General features: G+C 49.2%; 2 protein-coding genes across 3 annotated transcripts in view; both read right to left on the minus strand.

Annotated features, from left to right (window-relative positions):
• Nucleotides 1-13333, minus strand: part of ARRB1 (arrestin beta 1) — a 118501-nt gene extending 105168 nt beyond the window's left edge. Inside the window, exon 1 of the mRNA XM_060273992.1 lies at nt 12996-13333. Within this exon, the coding sequence (XP_060129975.1) occupies nt 12996-13015 (20 nt within the window). The 5' untranslated portion in view covers nt 13016-13333. The remainder of the gene's footprint in view (nt 1-12995) is intronic.
• A 1167-nt stretch (nt 13334-14500) lies between these two features.
• Nucleotides 14501-19676, minus strand: part of ATG16L2 (autophagy related 16 like 2) — a 47655-nt gene continuing 42479 nt past the window's right edge. Inside the window, exon 18 of one of the 2 annotated variants that reach the window (XM_035115879.2) lies at nt 14501-18983. In XM_035115879.2, the coding sequence (XP_034971770.2) occupies nt 18896-18983 (88 nt within the window). In that variant the 3' untranslated portion in view covers nt 14501-18895. The remainder of the gene's footprint in view (nt 18984-19676) is intronic. The other variant, XM_035115881.2, reaches the window with a different exon arrangement.

A 19676-nucleotide genomic window follows, 5' to 3' on the forward strand; every position in this document is an offset into this window, starting at 1 on the left:
TTTTATAAACACTGTATTAGGTTAAGTTTAGGTTAACTACAATAACAATCTTGTAAAGTTTAGTTTTTTATTTGTTTATTTTTATTATTATTATTGTTTGCACGTCCTATTTTACCTTGTGCTCTTATAATTTCATACTTATTTTTCAATAAAAAATGTTTTAAAATTCAAAAACTTAAAAGCAGCAAGAAGCTAAAAACACATCAGCATTCCAGATATCTGAGTAGCCAAGTCTAAACAAAAATGACCCCCCCCCATCCTTGCACCTTCTCCCATTATTTTCAGTGCGTGAAAGAACTTCCCACTCCACATTTTAAAGCACAAACTGTTAGGACGGCCCATTGTTAGTGGATATTAGTGACACGACAGCAGATTTCTCACAGAGGTCTGCCTTTCTTTAAATGTTAGCCCTGTGTTGTTTTCTCGCCCGGCACTGAGAACCAAAATGGGCCTGCAGAAATGTTTGCAGCCTCTGGCTGGGTCTTAACAAACAAGCAGCAAAGAGCAAATGGCTTTTCCCAGAAAGCTGCAGCTTCCTTCTTGGAAACAGGCGAAACTCCCAGCAAAGCCAATCCCCCAGGCATTCTGAATTTGCAAGGATCCAGCCTAGGGGAAGCTTTTGAAAAGTTCACCCCGGTCCCAAACAGCAGGGTCATCTTCTCGGAGCCGCCTTTCTCTTCACATTCCCTGGATGGCAGCCAACTCTTGGGACGGTTTCACTGGACCAGGGGTTGGCAAGGTTTACCTCACTTGGGCCGGTTCACTGCAGCGGAGATCCCTCCGTGGGCTGGATTGCACATGCACCTGCAATTTCTGGCATCTGTGCAGTGATTTTTCAGCACCTGTGCATGCGCAGACGCGATTTCCAACGCCACAGAAGCTAGTCCCCGTGCCACGCTGCGCCGGTTTAACACATAGAATCATAGAGTTGGAAGAGACCACAGGGGACATTCCAGTCCAACCCCCTGCCGAGCAGGAAACACCATCAAAGCATTCTTGACATATGCCTGTCAAGCCTCTGCTTAAAGACCTCCAAAGAAGGAGACTCCACCACACTTCTTGGCAGCAAATTCCACTGTCGAACAGCTCTTACTGTCAGGAAGTTCTTTCTAATGTTTAGGTAGAATCTTCTTTCTTGTAGTTTGAATGCATTGCTCCGTGTCTGCTTCTCTGGAGCAGCAGAAAACAACCTTTCACCCTCCTCTATATTACATCCTTTTATATATTTGAACATGGCTATCATTTCACCCCTTGACCTTCTCTTCTCCAGGCTAAACATACCCAGCTCCCTAAACCATTCCTCATAAGGCATCGTTTCCAGGCCTTTGACCATTTTGGTTGCCCTCTTCTGGACACGTTCCAGCTTGTCAGTATCCTTCTTGAACTGTGGTGCCCAGAACTGGACACAGTACTCCATGTGAGGTCTGACCAGAGCAGAATACAGTGGTACTATTACTTCCCTAGATGCTATACTCCTATTGATGCAGCCCAGAATTGCATTGGCTTTTTTAGCTGCTGCATCACACTGATGACTCATGTCAAGTTTGTGGTCTACCAAGACTCCTAGATCCTTTTCACATGTACTGCTCTCAAGCCAGGTGTCACCCATCCTGTATTTGTGCCTTTCATATATATTTTTTGCCCAAGTGTAGTACTTTACATTTCTCCTTGTTAAAATTCATCTTGTTTGCTTTGGCCCAGTTGTCTAATCTGTTAAGGTCATTTTGAAGTGTGATCCTGTCCTCTTGGGTATTAGCCACCCCTCCCAATTTGGTATCATCTGCAAACTTGCTCAGGATGCCCTCAAGCCCATCATCCAAGTCATTGATAAAGATGTTGAATAAGATTGGGCCCAAGACAGAACCCGCAGGGACTCACCAAGCGGGCGGCTCACTTCGGGGGCGGCCCGTGGGCTGGTTAAACAACCCCCGTCGGCCGCTTGTGGCCCATGGGCCTTAAGTTGCCTACCCCTGCACTGGACAAACATAAAACTCTAAGGGGGAGCAGAGCCGCCGACACACAAGTCACAAATCCTTGCAGCTTCCCAGCCTTCTCCAAGTGCAGGTGTTTGGCTCAAAGCAGTTGCTTAGGCTCCACATAGAAGCTCCCCTTCACCGCCCAACAAATGTGCTTCTATTCTGGCTGCCTTGTCAAGGAGCCCTGCTGGGAAAGAGCCAGGGACCATCAGGCCCTAAGGTGGCCAGTCAGGTATCTCGATGGCTTGCTTGCCTTTGGGTTTCCCAGCCCCCTGCCCTTGATATTTACATTATGAATGGTCCGTGCCATCATTTTAAAAAAAACGGCCGGAATAAGCCACTAGATGTATGGACTTCCCCTGGATCGAGGGACTTTTCTTCTTTAAGTTCTCAAAGTTCTTAACCTAGGTTGTCTCCTGATCGAGCCAGGTGTTTAACTGTGAATCAATCACAGCCAGTCAAGCCTTTGAAAAACAAGACTTTAGAGCTGTCGTGCCCCAAAATGGCAACTAGGCATTCTGTTTTGGTGACTGTAACCCTGGTTTAAGGAGGACTGTAACACTGGTTTAATGAGGATTGTAACCCTGGTTTATTGGGACGCGGGTGGCGCTGTGGGTTAAACCACAGAGCCCAGGGCTTGCCGATCAGAAGGTCGGCGGTTCGAACCCCCGCGACGGAATGAGCTCCCGTTGCTTGGTCCCAGCTCCTGCCAACCTAGCAGTTCTAAAGCACGTCAAAGTTCAAGCAGATAAATAGGTACCGCTCTGGTGGGAAGGTAAACGGCGTTTCCGTGCGCTGCTCTGGTTTGCCAGAAGCGGCTTTGTCATGCTGGCCACATGACCCAGAAGCTGTACGCCGGATCCCTCGGCCAATAACGCGAGATGAGCGCCGCAACCCCAGAGTCGGTCATGACTGGACCTAATGGTCAGGGGTCCCTTTACCTTTACCTAACCTTGGTTTAAGGAGGACTGTAACCCTGGTTTTTGTCGTTTAGTTGCTGTAACCCTGGTTTGGGGTGGACTATAACCCTGGTTTAAGGAGGACTATAGCCCTGGTTTATTTGGCGCCTAGCTTCTATATCTGAGTTTCTAGCACTACTCGCCTGAAGTAACAAAGGCGACACATCTCAAGCCTGCCTCACAGCAAGCTGGTTTACTCGGAGGCTTTGAAAACAAGAGGAGAAATGCCTTGCCAAATGGGGGAAAGCAAAGAACGTGAAAATTTTTGCATATCAGCAATGAGATGCTCCTACAGACACACAGGTAGTGTGCAGCTCAGAGTTAGTTATCAGAGGAAGCGCATTGGGGAAAATCAATTCGCTCCGCTCTCCTCTCTGAAGAAGAGAGCTTTCGACATTTCTGAACTTTCCTAGCGAAGCTGAACATCATGTTTTGTTCCCAGCATGCAAGTGGATTATGGGAAGCAGGCAGCAATCTCTCCCCCCCCCCTCTGTGTGGAAACAGAACCTTTACCTCTGAAGACCTATCTAAATTTTGACGCAAATGCTGAGAAGCTTAGAAGTGAACTTGGCACAGCCGGCATGCAAAAATATTGCGGAGCTCCAGGGAGGGAGCGTCCAGCTCAGCGCCTGCCTTGAATGCAGGAGGTGCCGGGTTCAATTCCCGGTGTCTCCAGGTAGGGCTGGCAAAAGTTCTTGCCTGTAACCCTGGAAAGCCACTGCCAGTCAGAGTAGACAAAACTGAGCTGGATGGAGTCAGTAAAAAGCAGCTCCTTGTGTTCTTGTATATTTTTAAGCAGCAGCTGTGGTTCAAGACAGCTGGAGGGCACCAGGTTGGGGAAGACTGCGTGGCAGGAAATCTAGATAGCTATGCCTTAAAAAGAAAAAGAAATTAATCCCTGTTTGGTCATGGTCACAAGAACAGCTCTGTTAATGAAGGAAGCAATGCGGAAGGAACTGTTTTGGAGAAAATCTCTTTAAAGGGGGACAGGCACATACAATCACGTTTTTTAGGATTATTGTTAACATTTATCTACATATCGCCATCAGGGCACAAGGCTCTGTGCACAATTAAAATAATAAATTCTGCCACCTCCTTTCCACAGGTCTGGATTATTATTCCGTTTCAGCACTTCATGTCTCGTGCTACTTACTTAACTTTAGTAACCGCTTTTTGATCTGTTTCTTCCATGCGTACAGCTGAAACGGATGCTTCCAGCCGTTGTCGCACGTAACCTGCATGGTATGCTATACACGCAATGAAAATATTTGGGTGGGGAGGGGGAGAAATCCTGCCCCAAAGGGCATTCAATCGGCAACAACAAATATGAACGATGTGATTTTTTAGAAAAGCCGTAGTTTGTAATGCAATCTTCACAAGCCATTACCTTCAGGTACGCTAAAACAGCTGTGCCTTATTTTGTGACCTCATCTTCACGCATCAGGAGAGGTCCCTAAGTTGTGTGCTCAAGATAACGGCAAGTGGGGCATTATAGCCTCTCGACCATCCTTTCATACCACTCATGCTTAGAGCTGAAACGGCAACACTATTCTCGCCAGCGATGGAGAACATTACATGCAAAAGTGGCTTTGCATAATTCTTTTAAGTCCCTGCAGATATGAAGCTATTGTGTCAGGACGAAAGCAGATTAGAACCATTCCCTCCACCAACGAATCCACATGGTATGTGCAGGATTTTTCTTGGGCAGGCAGGAGTGTCCAACACACCGGCCCCTCTTTCAATGTGAAATGGTACAGTCCACACCACTTGAATCTCCAGATAGTGCGGTTCATTTTTTGCCTCCACATTCCACCTTTCCAACGACCCTGGCAGACCAATTGACTCTCCCTCTCCTCATTTAATTCCCACAACGGCCCTGTGAGGTAGGTTAGGCTGAGAGGCAGTGACATGTTCTGGTTATCTCCCGCTTGGACTACTGCAATGCGCTCTACGTGGGGCTGCCTTTGAAGGTGACTCGGAAACCGCAATTCATCCAGAATGCGGCAGCTAGACTGGTGACCGGGAGCGGCCGCCGAGACCACGTAACACCGGTCTTGAAAGACCTTCATTGGCTCCCATTGTTCTGCCCGGACACCAAGGTTCAGTGCCGAGGGCCTTCTGGTGGTTCCCTCACTGCGAGAAGTGATGTTGCAGGGAACCAGGCAGAGGGCCTTCTTGGTGGTGGCGCCTGCCCTGTGGAATGCCCTCCCAACAGATGTCAAGGGAATAAACAACTATCTGACTTTTAGAAGACACCTGAAGGCAGCCCTCTTTAGGGAAGTTTTTAATGTTTGATGTTTTATTGTGTTTAATTCTGTTGGGAGCTGCCCAGAGTGGCCTTCTGGCGGTTCCCTCACTGTGAGGGTTACAGGGAAGCAGGCAGAGGGCCTTCTCGGTGGTGGCACCCTCCTAATGTAAAAAACAAACAAAAAACCAATCTGACTTTTAGAAGACATCTGAAGGCAGCCCTGTATAGGCAAACTTTTTAATGTTCTACAGTGGTACCTCAGGTTAAGTACTTAATTGGTTCCGGAAGTCCGTACTAAACCTGAAACAAACTTTCCGATTGAAAGTAATGGAAAGTGGATTAATCCGTTCCAGACAATGAAAAACACCCCCAGAAAAGCAATTTAACACGAATTTAACACAAATTTTACTGTCTAACAAGACCATTGATCCATAGACAATAATGTAGAGTGGTGCCTCACAAGACGAAATTAATTAATTCATTCTGCGAGTTGCTTCGTCTTGCAATAATTTCGTCTTGCGAAGCGCAGTTAGCCGCGGCAAAAAAAAAAAACCCGCAAAAAAATTCATCTTGCGAAGCGCGGCCATAGAAAACTTTGTCTTGCGAGTCACCAAAAACATCGCAAAACGCTTTCGTATTGTAGACAGTATTGTAGATGAGAAAAACTAACATTTACAGTGGTACCTCTGTACTTAATTGGATCCGGGGGGCATTCACACCCCTAAAAGCACTTAACCCAAGGGGTGATAGCGCCCGTGCACGAAGTGCCGATAGAATGTTTCTGCGCATGCATGAAGTGCGCAGATCGCTTCTGCGCATGTGCGCGCAGTGTTTACTTCCGGGTCCGCGGAGTACATAACCTGAAAGTACTCAACCTGAAGCGTACTTAACCCGAGGTATGACTGTATCATGTTTTTATGTGTTGGAAGCCGCCCAGAGTGGCTGGGGCAATGCAGCCATATGGGTAGAATATAAATAATAAAATGATGAACCTTGAGCCACAGGTGTCATCCTTCTGGCCCCACTGGCCCCAGAGTCAGAGCCACAAAAAGCTTATTCCGCCAACGGCTCTCTTCCTCACCTGCCCTGCCATGGTAGTTCGCCACTGCCAGCCGCTCTGCTTATGCTCAGGAACTAACAAGCTCGTTAGGCACGTGTCTGGGATGCTCCATCGCTAAGGATCACTCTATTTAGTCACCGGTAATTGAGTGGCATTTGTTTGATCTCCATTTGGAAGATTTATGGGTTTTTTTATTTCTTTCCATGTGGCAAGAGCAGAATATTAAAGCGATTTCATTGATTTCCTTTGAACACACTGAATGGAGGAGGAAATCCAACCCGCTGGACGTTTTAGCGCAATGCTCGGTCGGGCACGTTGTAGCAGCTGGCATTGCTGGCTATGCAAAGGGTGAAAAGGAGGAGGAAGGAGCATGCAAGGGCGGTAGCTGAGGGGCAGGAGGTCTCGGGTTCAAATCCTGACCCAGCAGCCTCTTCTTCTGTTCTTAGGCCCGGCTCCTCCATGGTGACCCTCCTTTTTCTTGCAGCAACTCACACTCACCAGTGCTTGAGAAAGACTCGACACTGAGGCCCCTTTCAAGGAGGAGAGAGAGAGCTTTTCCACAAGTGTGAGCTTACAACAGAATAGGTTTTGGCCTGCATATCATAAGGAAATGAGAAGAGAATGCTAGATCAAGCCAATGGCCTAGTCTGTGATCCTGTTCTCTCAGTGGCCAATGAGATACTCATTAGAGTATCTAATCGACTCTCGGCCCAGTATCCCTGCATCTCCCCCCCCCCATCGTTCAGCCCTGAGGTCCAGCTCCGAGGGCCTTCTGGCAGTTCCCTCCCTGCGAGAAGTGAGGTTGCAGGAAACCAGGCAGAGGGCCTTCTCGGTGGTGGCTCCCGCCCTGTGGAATACCCTCTCATCAGATGTCAAGGAAATAAACAACTATCTGACTTTTAGAAGACATTTGAAGGGAAGCTTTTAATGTTTGATGTTTTAGTGCCTTAGAGTCGGACACGACTAAACGACTAAACAACATTATTATTATTATTATTATTATTATTATTATTATTAGCTGCCCAGAGTGGCTCGGAAACCCAGCCAGATGGGTGGGGTATAAATAAATATAAGGAGGAGGAGGAGGAGGAGGAGGAGGAGGAGGAGGAGGAGGAGGAGGAGGAGGAGGAGGAAACCAGCAAGCAGGATCCAAACACGAGAGCAACTCTCCCCTTCTGTGGTTTCCAGAAACTGGTATTTCTGCCTCTGTCCCATGGAGGCAGAGCATAGCCATTCTGGCTAGTAGCCCCTGACAGCCCTCTTTTCCTCTTTCAAAGCCATCCAAGTTGCTGGCCATCGCTGCTTCCTGCAGAAGCGAGTTCCACAGTTTAACTCTGAAGAAGGTTTTTATTCAGAGCGCTGCCGTCGAGCTCGGATCCTGCCTGCGATCTCCCCCATGTGGGTCGCCACTGCGAGAACCAGATCCCGGACTAGGGGGGCTCGACCCAGCAGCCAGGCTCTCCTTAACTTCTTCTGGTTCTCGGGGTTTGCCACGCTGCTCCGCTCTGCCAGGAAACGTAGGGAACACACAGCCTGCGTGGCAGAAGAATGTGCAGGAAGTGCGACCTCCCTCGCACCCCCCATGTTTGGGAAACGCTGCTAGGGAGCTGGAAAACAAACATGGCTCAGTGGCGGAGAGATCAAGACAGAATGTTTACAAAGGCCGTACGTAATGAGAAAGAGCACTGGGCAGCCACAGCAGAGCACCACGTGTGTTGACGGCTGCGCTGCAAAGGGATGTTGGCAACGCCTAGGAGAGGCTCTCGGGCGTTCCAGTTGCACAGAACAGCCCTCCCTAGCAAAGCCAACACTCGGTGGATTTAATTTCGGAGATGCTTAATTTTTGCTGTCACTGGTATTATAATTTTGAATTGTTATTGCCAAGCCTTATTACGAGTTAGGTGGAGGTGCAGTTTTACTGCACACTTAACTGAGATGTTTTTATTTATTGTTGAGGACTAGGGCTGGGCGATATCTGGTTTTCAACATTGCGATATATCACCCAGCTAAACGTCGCGGTATTTCAGACATCACATCGGTATAAGGATAGAGCTACGCAAAGGCATTGGCTGGCTGCACAATTTTTCCCAGTTACAGGTAGGTAGCCGTGTTGGTCTGACGTAGTTGAAACAAAATAAAAAAATTGCTTCCAGGAGCACCTTAGAGACCAACTAAGTTTGTCATAGGTATGAGCTTTCATGTGCATGAAGAAGTGTGCATGCACACAAAAACTCATACCTATGACAAACTTAGTTGGTCTCTAAGGTGCTGCTGGAAGGATTTTTTTTATTCAATTTTTCCCATATTATGATTTTCACACAGCACACATACACACACACACCATGATTCATGATATGTTTCCAGGACAAAAATTATGAAACCGACATTGCGATATGGACTTTAAAGCAGTTTTGGATGACATATTGCCCAGCCCTACTGATGACTACTTCTGTTATATTTTTGCAATTATGTAAATCTTTTTTTTCCCTAGCCTTGAGCCTGGTTTAACTAGGGAAAGGCAGCATACAAATAAATGTCAATGAAATTGAAGTGCCCTGAACTGGTTTTCACAAGGACTTGTTTCAGATTCACCGGTTCATCACAAATCCTAGGCTCCTGGCTTGAAACAGGTTTAGGATTTGTGCTGATAAGCTCAGGCACTACAAGAGGCAAATGTAAAGGCCTCTGACCTGCTGGAGGTTTTAGAAGCAGGAGGAGCTAGACAGGAGGAAGATTGCTGGAGACGATATCGTGTGTTGATGGAACCTTCCTCAGTCTATGAATTCTGGCAGGTGAATCACACAACTGATATAGAACATCTCTCTCTCTCTCTCTCTCTCTCTCTCTCTCTCTCTCTCTCACACACACACACACACACACACACACTGCAATGCAATTCAGCACAATCTGGTCCAACTGCAAAAGCAACCCTCAAACAATCAATATCTGGACTAGACGGGCTTTTGGTCCGATCCAGCAAAGCTTTTCTTATGGTGTTAGGGTGCCAACCAAGCAGTTTGTGTACCCCAGAGTCAATGCTGGGTTGCAACACCAGCATGACAGGCTACAGTCAAGGGCCCCGATGCTGGAAGACACAGGACCAGACAAAAGGAAAAGCACCGTGGAATTTGCTACCATCGGTTAAGAGCCTGCCGGATCAGATCCATCGAGTCCAGCATCCTGTTTTCCCAATAGCCAAGGGCGGAACTTCCCCCCAGTGATGCTATGCCTCTCCCAAACATCGACATCCTCCTCTCAACAATTGAAAACGCCCTCGTTTATTCCAGTGGGGTAGGAGAGCTGAAAATATTGCTTTGGTTTCAGATGGTACCTGAGTAGGTGACTCTAAAAAGCCCCAGACAGAAATGTTCATGGCCCTCTAGCAGCTATGGTGGCTAACTAACCAGAAGTAAAGCCTTTAGCGTTAACTCTGGAAGAGAGGTGTGGAAAATGTTTCTGGCTTTATATCCAAAACAATTAATTTTGATACTAACTATACGCAGGTGGCGCTGTGGGTTAAACAACAAAGCCTAGGGCACAGCAAAGTGCAAGTAGATAAATAGGTACCGCTCCGGCGGGAAGGTAAACGGCGTTACCATGCGCTGCTCTGGTTTGCCAGAAGCGGCTTTGTCATGCTGGCCACATGACCCGGAAGCTGTACGCCAGCTCCTCGGCCTATTTAGCAAGATGAGCACAGCAACCCCAGAGTCGGTCACGACGGGACGTAATGGTCAGGGGTCTCTTTACCTTTTTATACTATACTACTGCACTGAAATGTTTAAATGGTTCTTTGATTGTCCTTGAATCTTCCCGCTACACTTGCCATCCTCCCCTGCCACACCCTTTGAGGACCACTGCTCTAACCACTATGCCACACTGCCTCTCATATATCCAAGGCGGGGGGGGGAGAAAGGGGAGCGGCTGGGGCGTCATCTTGGCTTTAATGATTACGTTTTGAATCGGGTTTGGAATCTGATCAGTCATCGAACAAGTGCCAAGAAGATTAAAAACAATACCGTATTGGCCCGAATATAAGCTGCACCCGAATACAAGCCTTTAAAAACCTTTAAAATTCGGGGGGGGGGGGAGAAAAGACAATACCTGAATATATGCCGCTCTCTTAAAATTCCTCAGGCACTCACACCCGTTCCATCTTACTGTATGTCTGGTTCAGCAGCGATATCGTAAAAGAGCCAATTTTTGTAAGGTTGTGAAGTTAAGCCGCACTTTAACTTTTCTTGGTCAGAATGGGGGGTGGAGGGGAGTGAGGCTTATATCCGGGCCAATACACTAATTATCCATTTCTCCTCTTCCAAAGAAGAAAAACTTGAACCAATAAGGCAGACTTCCCCAAACTCGGCCCTCCAGATGTTTTGGGACTACAATTCCCATCATCCCTGACCACTGGTCCTGTTAGCTAGGGATGATGGGAGTTGTAGTCCTAAAACATCTGGAAGGCCGAGTTTGAGGGTGCCTGCAATAAGGAGATAAATGAGCTGTCCCTGGACAGTCTCATGCAGGGGGCTAGGAAGCAGCCGAGTCAGACTGGTCTGCCTAGCTCATTCACTGAGCAGCAACGCTGTCTCTCCTGGGTTTCAGACAGAAAGTGTTTGAAAGAAGAAGAAGAGGGGAAAGCCATTCAGCTCACGTCCTTCTCTACTTGTTGTGAACTAGGCAGGAATTACTTCTGTGCAGTCTTGGTGAGCACTGCACTGTAAACCCATACACAAATCCATTTACAAATCCCCAATATGCTGTGAACTTGGCCACCGTTTTATTTACCAGGGTTTGGAGAAGGAGGCCCGCACTTAACCGGTCAGCTAGGGCAACAATAATTTTAAGCAGCTCTCCTCCCTACCACAGCCCTGGTGCCGAACAACGCACAATCTGTCACCAGTTCAGGGATTATGCAAGGAAGAGGGGCAGCAAACCCCAGAGGCGTTTGAGAATGTGCTCGAGAAATGGTTGCATTTATACAGAGACAAAAAAACAAGACCAAAAACAAAAAACCCATGCCAGAAAGAGCCGTGCTAAACGTAAAAAACCTCCGCCTGGTCCAGCACTCAGGCCCCAAACACAGGCAGGCAGCCAGCCTACAGAACTGGAGAGTTGGATGGACCCCAAAGGCCATCTAGTCCAACCCTCCTGCAATGCCACTGAAGTATCCCTGGGAGATGGATATCCAACCTCAGCTTAAAAACCTCCACCGCCTCCCGAGGGAGACTGTTCCACTGTCAAACAGCTCTTCGCATCAGAAAGTTCTTCCCGGTGTTTAATCAGAATCTCCTTTCTTGTAACTTGAAGCCACGGGTTCGAGTCCTATCCTCCGGTCCGGAGCAGCAGAAAAAGAAGCTTGCTCCCTCTTCCATGTGACAGCCCTTGGGATATTTGAAGGTGGCTCTCATATCTCCTCTCAGTCTCCTCTTTTCTAGGTTAAATATACCCAGCTCCTTCAACTGTTCCTCATCAGGCTTGGTTTCCAGACCCTGGATCATCTTCAGCGCCCTCCTCTGCCCACCTTCCTTCTTAAACTGAGGTCCCCAGAACTGGTCACGGGACTCCAGGTGGGGTTCTGACCAAGGCAGAATAGAGTGGAACTACTACTTCCCTTGACCTCCCCTCCCCCCAACTCCCGGCGGTATACTACCCCTGAACATGGAGGTTCTGTTTTACTATCACGGCCAAGCTCTGCAAAAATAAAAACATAAATGATTGAGAGGGATATAAAAGCCATCAGCCTTCAACCTGCCTGACCCTGTTGGACCAATGCAGCCCCAGTTAGTTACAATGTCATTTTGCCCCTTGGGGGGGACTAAGTGGCAGCCAAAAAGTCATGGAAGGTTTCCAGGTGAGACCTTAATACGCCAGCAGGACGTGGGCAATTTAAAAAATTGTTATTATTCCACCACAGGCTCCTGACCTTATGGCAGACAAGCCACAGCTCAACTGTACAGCATCTGCCTTGCAAGCCAAAGGGGGGCAGGTTTGATCTCTAGGTAGGGCTGAGGATGTTCAGGAGAGCCATTGCTGCCAGTCAGTGCCGGCAATACTAAACTAGGCAGGGCAGGGGTCTGACTCAATAGAAGGCAGCTACTTCCTATGTTCCGAATACCGGCCTGGACGCCCCCTCCAACCTTCTTTTCTGGCTCTCCCAAGAGGAGTTGTTGTTGTTGTTGTTGTTTAAATTTGCATAAAAGCAGGAATCCCCCACCTCTTTGGTGTTACTCATCCGAGAATGCAAAGCAGATGCACACGTACCCAGGAATAACCTACACCAAAACCAGCGCGATTTACTTGGAAATACACCTGCAGAGTTGCCTGCAACTTCGAGATACCCTTTTACACCATTCCCGAGCTGTCTCCCAACGCCCCCCCCCAAGCCGCTTTTCAAACAGGCGCCACCCGCACCACCTCTTCACACGTTACATTTTGCGCGCGTGTATCAAGTGCGAACGTAGCCAAACACGTGCAGCACACACTGCATCAACGTGACCGGACCCGTCGTGCAGCGTACGGGCGCCTCCGGGAGCCGAGCTCCGCGGTGGGCTTGTTGCTAGGTCCACGTCGACCCTCGCGGCAGTACCAACGTCTAACGCTCGTCAGAACGCGCCCGACGCGCGTCCCATGCGCGGCTGCTCCGCAGTCCAGCTCCGGACCCGCATCTCCCTCCAGGCGCGGCCCTGCGAGGCCCCCACCCAGGAAAGACCCCCCAGCCAGCCAAGCTCCCTCTCCGCGAAGCGCGGCGCACTCACCGGGTGCCTTTGTCGCCCATGGCCTCCGCTGGCGGCTCTCCTGCCGGGAGCGGAGAAAACAAGAGACGGGGGCGCGCTCCTTCGTTGTCCGGCGGCGGGCGATCGGGCTCGGCTTCTCCCGGCCTGCGCAGCCCGGGCACGGTAGGGACGGAGCTCCGCCCGGCGGCGGCGGATGCTGCGCGTCGGGAGCCACCAGCTGCAGCCAGAGCGCAGCGCAGGGACGAAGCGAGCGAGAAAGGAAGCGGCGCCCGCCTCGCAGCAGGAGTCCGCGCGGGGGCGGAGAAGGGAGCTGCCTGCTTAGAGACGCCCTGACATGCCTCCCCCGCGCTGCCGCCGCCGCCGCCGCCGCCTTCTTCCGGGCCGGGATTGGAGCGCCGCAGCCGCCGCGTAGAGACCGGCCGCTCGCGAGCAGCAGCAGGAGGAGGAGGAGGCGGCGCCGCCAAGCAGCAGCCCAGGCGCGCGCCCCGGATTCCCCTCCTCCGTGCGCGCGTCACGAGCGGCAGACCGCCGAGCCGGCAAAAAAATAAAAGAAACCAATCCCAAGGATGGCTCGCCTCCGCCCCTGCCCGCCTCATCTCGACATGCGGCGCGCCTTCGGGACGCGTTCGCACGTTTCCCCGCGCGCGGGGTCAGGGCGCATAGAGCGAGGCTTGCGGAAAGGGTGGCATCCTGCTAGGATTTTCGCTTTGGGGGCCGATGCGTATGATTGTAGAGCTTGGGAGGGAGCCCAGAGTAGGGTTGACAACTTGGTTCTGGCAAAATAAAGGACTGGGAGGGGCGTGGGGGGGGGGCAGATCTTTCCCCTTCTATTTGGTGCTGAAGTGACTTCAAAGCAATCCATTACAGTCTATTGCAGCCTAAACGCTCTGGAATTTGTCACACACATGCCGGCACACACATGAATGTGTAAATCTGTCTGTGCTTGGCAACCCAGAGTTTTAACTACCTACCTCCATGGCCTTTTGCATACCCTTTCAAACACATGCATTTGGAGAGGACCCCTAACTTGGGGGAGAGAGAGGGGGGACCTGAAAGACAGGGGGAAACTCTATCAATACAGGACTAGCATTTTACATTTGAAATATGGGGCAATCCTGTATTAAAAGGAATAATAATAATAATAATAATAATTTATTATTTATACCCCGCCCATCTGGCCGGGTTCCCCCAGCCACTCTGGGCGGCTTCCAAAAAAACAGAAATTCTAAAATACAGGAATAGGTGGCAACCCTCCCCGAGGGTCACCTAAGTCCAATCCACTGCAATGCAGGGATCTTTGGGCCAAGGTGGGCCTTGAACCCACAACCCTGAGCGTATGAGACTCGGCCACTCCACCTAAACATTAGGAAGAATTTCCTGACAGTAAGAGCTGTTCGACAGTGGAATTTGCTACCAAGGAGTGTGGTGGAGTCTCCTTCTTTGGAGGTCTTTAAGCAGAGGCTTGACAGGCATATGTCAAGAATGCTTTGATGGTGTTTCCTGCTCGGCAGGGGGTTGGACTGGATGGCCCTTGTGGTCTCTTCCAACTCTACGATTCTATTATTCTATTATTGGCACCTGTCTGTTCATGCCTCAGGATTCGAGGTGCAGACACCTGGGCAGGAACTTCCCCAGTGGAGTCTGTGAGAAACATTTTCATTCTGTAAATAAAGCTTTCTTGTTTTTGCACTTGCACTAAAACCAAGCAATGAGGATGTGATGGAAGAACACAGGGCAGGGCAGACTCCAGCCCTTTCACAAGCACAAAGAACCACCCCAAAGTGCATAACTCAAGCCAGTGAGCCCAGCTGCAAATAACATGTCATGGGGGTTTGAGTGTGTGTGTGTGTGTGTGTGTGCGCTTGTGAATATGCAGGGTAGGAACAAAGAGTGCAGCCCTCCCTCCACTCTGGAAACTCCCTGCCCACCGATATTAAGGCAGGTCCCTTTACCGTATTGTTTTTGGCACCTGCTAAAAGTATTTTCACTGCCTCCATGTGAAAATACTTTGGAGGAAGTGGAAATACTTTTAGCAGGTGCAAAAACAATACGGTGAAGGGACCTGCAGTGAGAGATTTTACTTTCTTGGGCTCCATGATCACTGCAGATGGTGACAGCAGTCACGAAATTAAAAGACGCCTGCTTCTTGGGAGAAAAGCAATGACAAACCTAGACAGCATCTTAAAAAGCAGAGACATCACCTTGCCGACAAAGGTCTGTATAGTTAAAGCTATGGTTTTCCCAGTAGTGATGTATGGAAGTGAGAGCTGGACCATCAAGAAGGCTGATCGCTTTTGAATTATGGTGTTGGAGGAGACTCTTGAGAGTCCCATGGACTACAAGAAGACCAAACCTCTCCATTCTGAAGGAAATCAGCCCTGAGTGCTCACTGGAAGGACAGATCCTGAAGCTGAGGCTCCAAACTTTGGCCACCTCATGAGAAGAGAAGACTCCCTGGAAAAGACCCTGATGTTGGGAAAGATGGAGGGCACAAGGAGAAGGGGACGACAGAGGACGAGATGCTTGGACAGTGTTCTCGAAGCCATCAACATGAGTCTGACCAAACTGCGGGAGGCAGTAAAATAAAAAAAATTCCTTCAGTAGCACCTTAAAGACCAACTAAGTTTTTATTTTGGTATGAGCTTTCGTGTGCATGCACACTTCTTCAGATACTGCGGGAGGCAGTGGAAGACAGGAGTGCCTGGCGTGCTATGGTCCATGGGGTCATGAAGAGTCGGACACGACTAAACGACTAAACAACAAAAAAGTATTTTCTGTCCAGGCTACCTTACCTGGAATTTTGACATGTATTTTATTTTTTAAGCTGCCAGTTTTGATGATTAAGCAGTATATAAACCCAATTAAATAAAATGAATAGGAAACTGCCACATGAGATCATTGGTCCATTCAGCTCAGCAATCCCTGCACTGGCTCTCTAGCATTTCTCCCAGCTCTTCTTGGAGATGCAGGGTTTGAACCCGAGACCTTCGGCATGCAAAGCAGATGCAAATATTGCTAAGGAATTACACGTTCGGAATTCTAAACCCACTCGGAAGCTGCTGGTGTGGGGCAGGTAATATTATTACTGTTTAGCAATCTATCAGGGGGTGGGGGAGCTTTTTCATCCCCCCAAGGGCCGCATTCCTTAATGAGTGGCCTTGTGGGGGCCACATGCCAGAGGTGGGTGGGGCCAGAGCCAAAAGAGGGTGGAGCAAGGGATCTGACTCCTTATAGCACTGCACAGCAGGCTACATTCCAGCCACACGGTGTATTGCATTTGTTTTGCAAAAATAAGTTCATTAGGCAAAACTGCATACAGAAACCTGTATATTAAGAGAGAGAAACACACGTTTGTGTTATTCTTTTTTTAATTGCAAACTGATCCAGAAATGTGCTGAACTATGGAAAAATGAGAAACGGGGAGGAAACCGTAACTGACCGATTCTAGCTGGCAGGAAAAGCAGTGTTTGGATGTTTGAGTCAGAAGCTTTGCCCATCTAACCCAGTCTTGCACGCTCTGGCCAGCAGCAGCTCCAAAGCCTTGGGCAAGCACTCTTTCCTTGCCCTACTGCCCAAGATCCATTTTTTTATTTAGAGACAAGGGGACTTGACGTGGGGCCTTCTGCACTCAAAGCATGTGTTCTGCGTAGACACAGGCCTAGGATCTTGTGGTCTCTCATGGAGAGAGTCAGGTCAGCCAGCCCAAGACTTCTTGGTGGAGGCAGCTCTCCCAGGACTGCGGCAGAGACGCCATGCAGTTTGAACAGAGATGCCAGGACCTTCTACCAGCTTCTAGTTGCAGCTCTGTTAACCAACCTAGTTCTGTTCCACATCAATTTTGCATGTGCTCAGTCTTTATTCTGTCCCATTTCCTGTGGATTTCCCCCCCAAAATTTTTTTGTTTAAGCTACATGCTTTCTCAGCAACCCTCCTAAAAAAAATTGAAAACTGCATTTCAAAATTTGGAAAAATGTGTAGTCTGTTACAGTACTCTCTTTGTCTGCAGTCAGGGGACGTGGGTGGAGCTGTGTTCTAAACCACTGAGCCTAGGGCTTGCTGATCGGAAAGTCGGCGGTTCAAATCCCCCCGACGGGGTGAGCTCCTGTTGTTCAGTCCCAGCTCCTGCCAACCTAGCAGCTCGAAAGGACATCAAAGTGCAAGTAGATAAATAGGTACCGCTCCGGCAGGAAGGTAAACGGCGTTTCCGTGCGCTGCTCTGGTTCACCAGAAGTGGCTTAGTCATGCTGGCCACATGACCCGGAAGCTGTACACTGGCTCCCTTGGCCTATAGAGCGAGATGAGCGCTGCAACCCCAGAGTCGTCCGCGCCTGGACCTAATGGTCAGGGGTCCCTTTAACTTTACCTTCCCTTGGGACAAAGTGCTCCATCATCTGTCGCTCCGTCTACCATCATCCAATATAAAAGACACCCGGTTGCTGTCTGACTCACAGGCTTCTCTCCCTTGTCTTGTGGCAGGGAGTTTCAAAGGCACCAGTTTCTTCAAGGAGTGTTTTCCCCAAGCATACGAGCCTGGGATTGGCCCAGGTGGCCCGAGAAGTGAATGAATGGTTCTCAGCCAGCTGGGAAGCTGGAGTCAGAACTGCCTCGGGGTATTGGACCTGGGTCCACCTGGCACGCCATCGCAGCTGCCCCCAGGCACACAAGGGGGGAGAGGACTGCTTAATCACAGAAGTGCAGGGCCCAACCTCTGCATCTGACTTGCTGGAACAGCTGCCTATAGTGGAAAGGAAGACTCACGAGACAGGTGTGGCTATTCTCAGACGTTTACACCTGCCTTTGGCTTGCTGGCTCCGATCTTGAACTGTATCCTGTTTCCAAAAGTGGCTGTTCGGATGCAAAGCAGGAAGTTGGTCACCTTCCTTACTTCCTTGTCCTCAGCACCTACAATTCAGAGGTATACTGCCTCTGGAGAAGGATGCTCATTTGCTTGTTTTATTGCTAACCATATTCATTTCCTGCCCTGCAACAAAGTTCTCCTGGCAGCTTGCAATAAACTTTTTAAGTACAGTGGTACCTTGGTTCTCAAATGCCTTGGAACTCAAACAACTTGGAACCCAAACACTGCAAACCCGGAAGGAAGTGTTCCTGTTTGTGAACATTTTTTGGAAGCCGAACATGCTTCGTTTTGAGTGCCACACTTCCAATTTGAGTGTTACACTGAGGTCTGTCTGTTTTTGCTATTATGTGTTTTTGTTTTTGCGGCTCTTTTTGTTTTGTTTTTGTGACTGTGTGGAACCCAGATCAGCTACTGACTGACTGATTGATTAATTGATTGATTGATTGTGTGACTGCAGTACATTGTTGATGGTTTCATTTTATGGATCAATGGTCTCGCTGGAGAGTAAAATCCAAGTTATAATTGCTGTTTTAGGGGTTCTTTTTAAAAGTCTGGAACGGATTAATCCATTTTGCATGACTTTCTATGGGAAAGCACGCCTTGGTTTTGGAACGCTTTGGTTTTCGAATGGCCTTCCAGAACGGATTAAGTTTGAGAACCAAGGCCCCACTGTATAGCTATTATTTCCAGCAACGATTAGGTTCCACCGATTGCTCTCAAATTTGTCCAGTTCTCTTCCAAAGCCATCTCAGCTACCAAAAGTCTGCAGGCAAAAGCTGGGAACTGCCTTGCTTTTTGCAGTCCCTCCGTGAAGGCTGAAGCCTCTTCTCTTGGACCTGAAGGCATCATATTCCAGGCCCACCTTTTCCTTTCCTGTCCTGGCTGCTTGAAGACAGAGGTCTGTGCTTACTTGCACATGGAGAGTGAGCCCACAGACTTGTGATGTCCCTGGATATTCTCTTGAGCCCAGAGACCACCAGCAGCAGCAGCAGACACAGGCAGGCTCAGAGGGAGACAGGAGCCTGGCATTGTCCTCCTCGCCACGAGGCCACAGGCCGAGAGCTCAGCTCCAGAGGACCACCTTCCTGCCTCGGTCCACACTCCCAATGTAGGCTCCAGAGGGGCTCCAGGCCACAGCGTTCACAGGTGAGCTGGAGTCACAAGGAAAGAAAACAGAGAGGCACCACGATGACAGATCACAGCCACTCCTTGGATAGTATTAAGAGGATGCTACAATTATTATTAGGGACCCAGGTGGCGCTGTGGGTTAAACCACTGAGCCTAGGGCTTGCTGATCAGAAGGTCGGTGGTTCGAATCCCCGCAAAGGGGTGAGCTCCCGTTGCTTGGTCCCAGCTCCTGCCCACCTAGCAGTTCGAAAGCACGTCAAAATGCAAGTAGATAAATAGGAACCGCTACAGCGGGAAGGTAAACGGCGTTTCCATGTGCTGCTCTGGTTCGCCAGAAGCGGCTTAGTCATGCTGGCCACATGACCTGGAAGCTATATGCCGGCTCCCTCGGCCAATAATGCAAGATGAGCGCAGCAACCCCAGAGTCGGTCACGACTGGACCTAATGGTCAGGGGTCCTTTTACCTTTACAATTATTATAACTATAATTATTAATTGAATTTATACACCACCCTATATCACAAATGTCCACAAATTCTAGGTAAAAAAAGGTTAAGGACCCCTGGACGGTTAAGTCCAGTCAAAGGCGACTATGGGGTTGCGATGTTCATCTCGCTTTCAGGCCAAGGGAGCCGGCGTTTGTCCACAGACAGCTTTGCGGGTCATGTGGCCAGCAGGACTAAATTGCTTCTGGCGCAACGGAACACCGTGATGGAA

This window comes from Zootoca vivipara, chromosome 4 (genome assembly GCF_963506605.1).
Source record: "Zootoca vivipara chromosome 4, rZooViv1.1, whole genome shotgun sequence".
NCBI classification, from domain to species: Eukaryota; Metazoa; Chordata; class Lepidosauria; order Squamata; family Lacertidae; genus Zootoca; species Zootoca vivipara.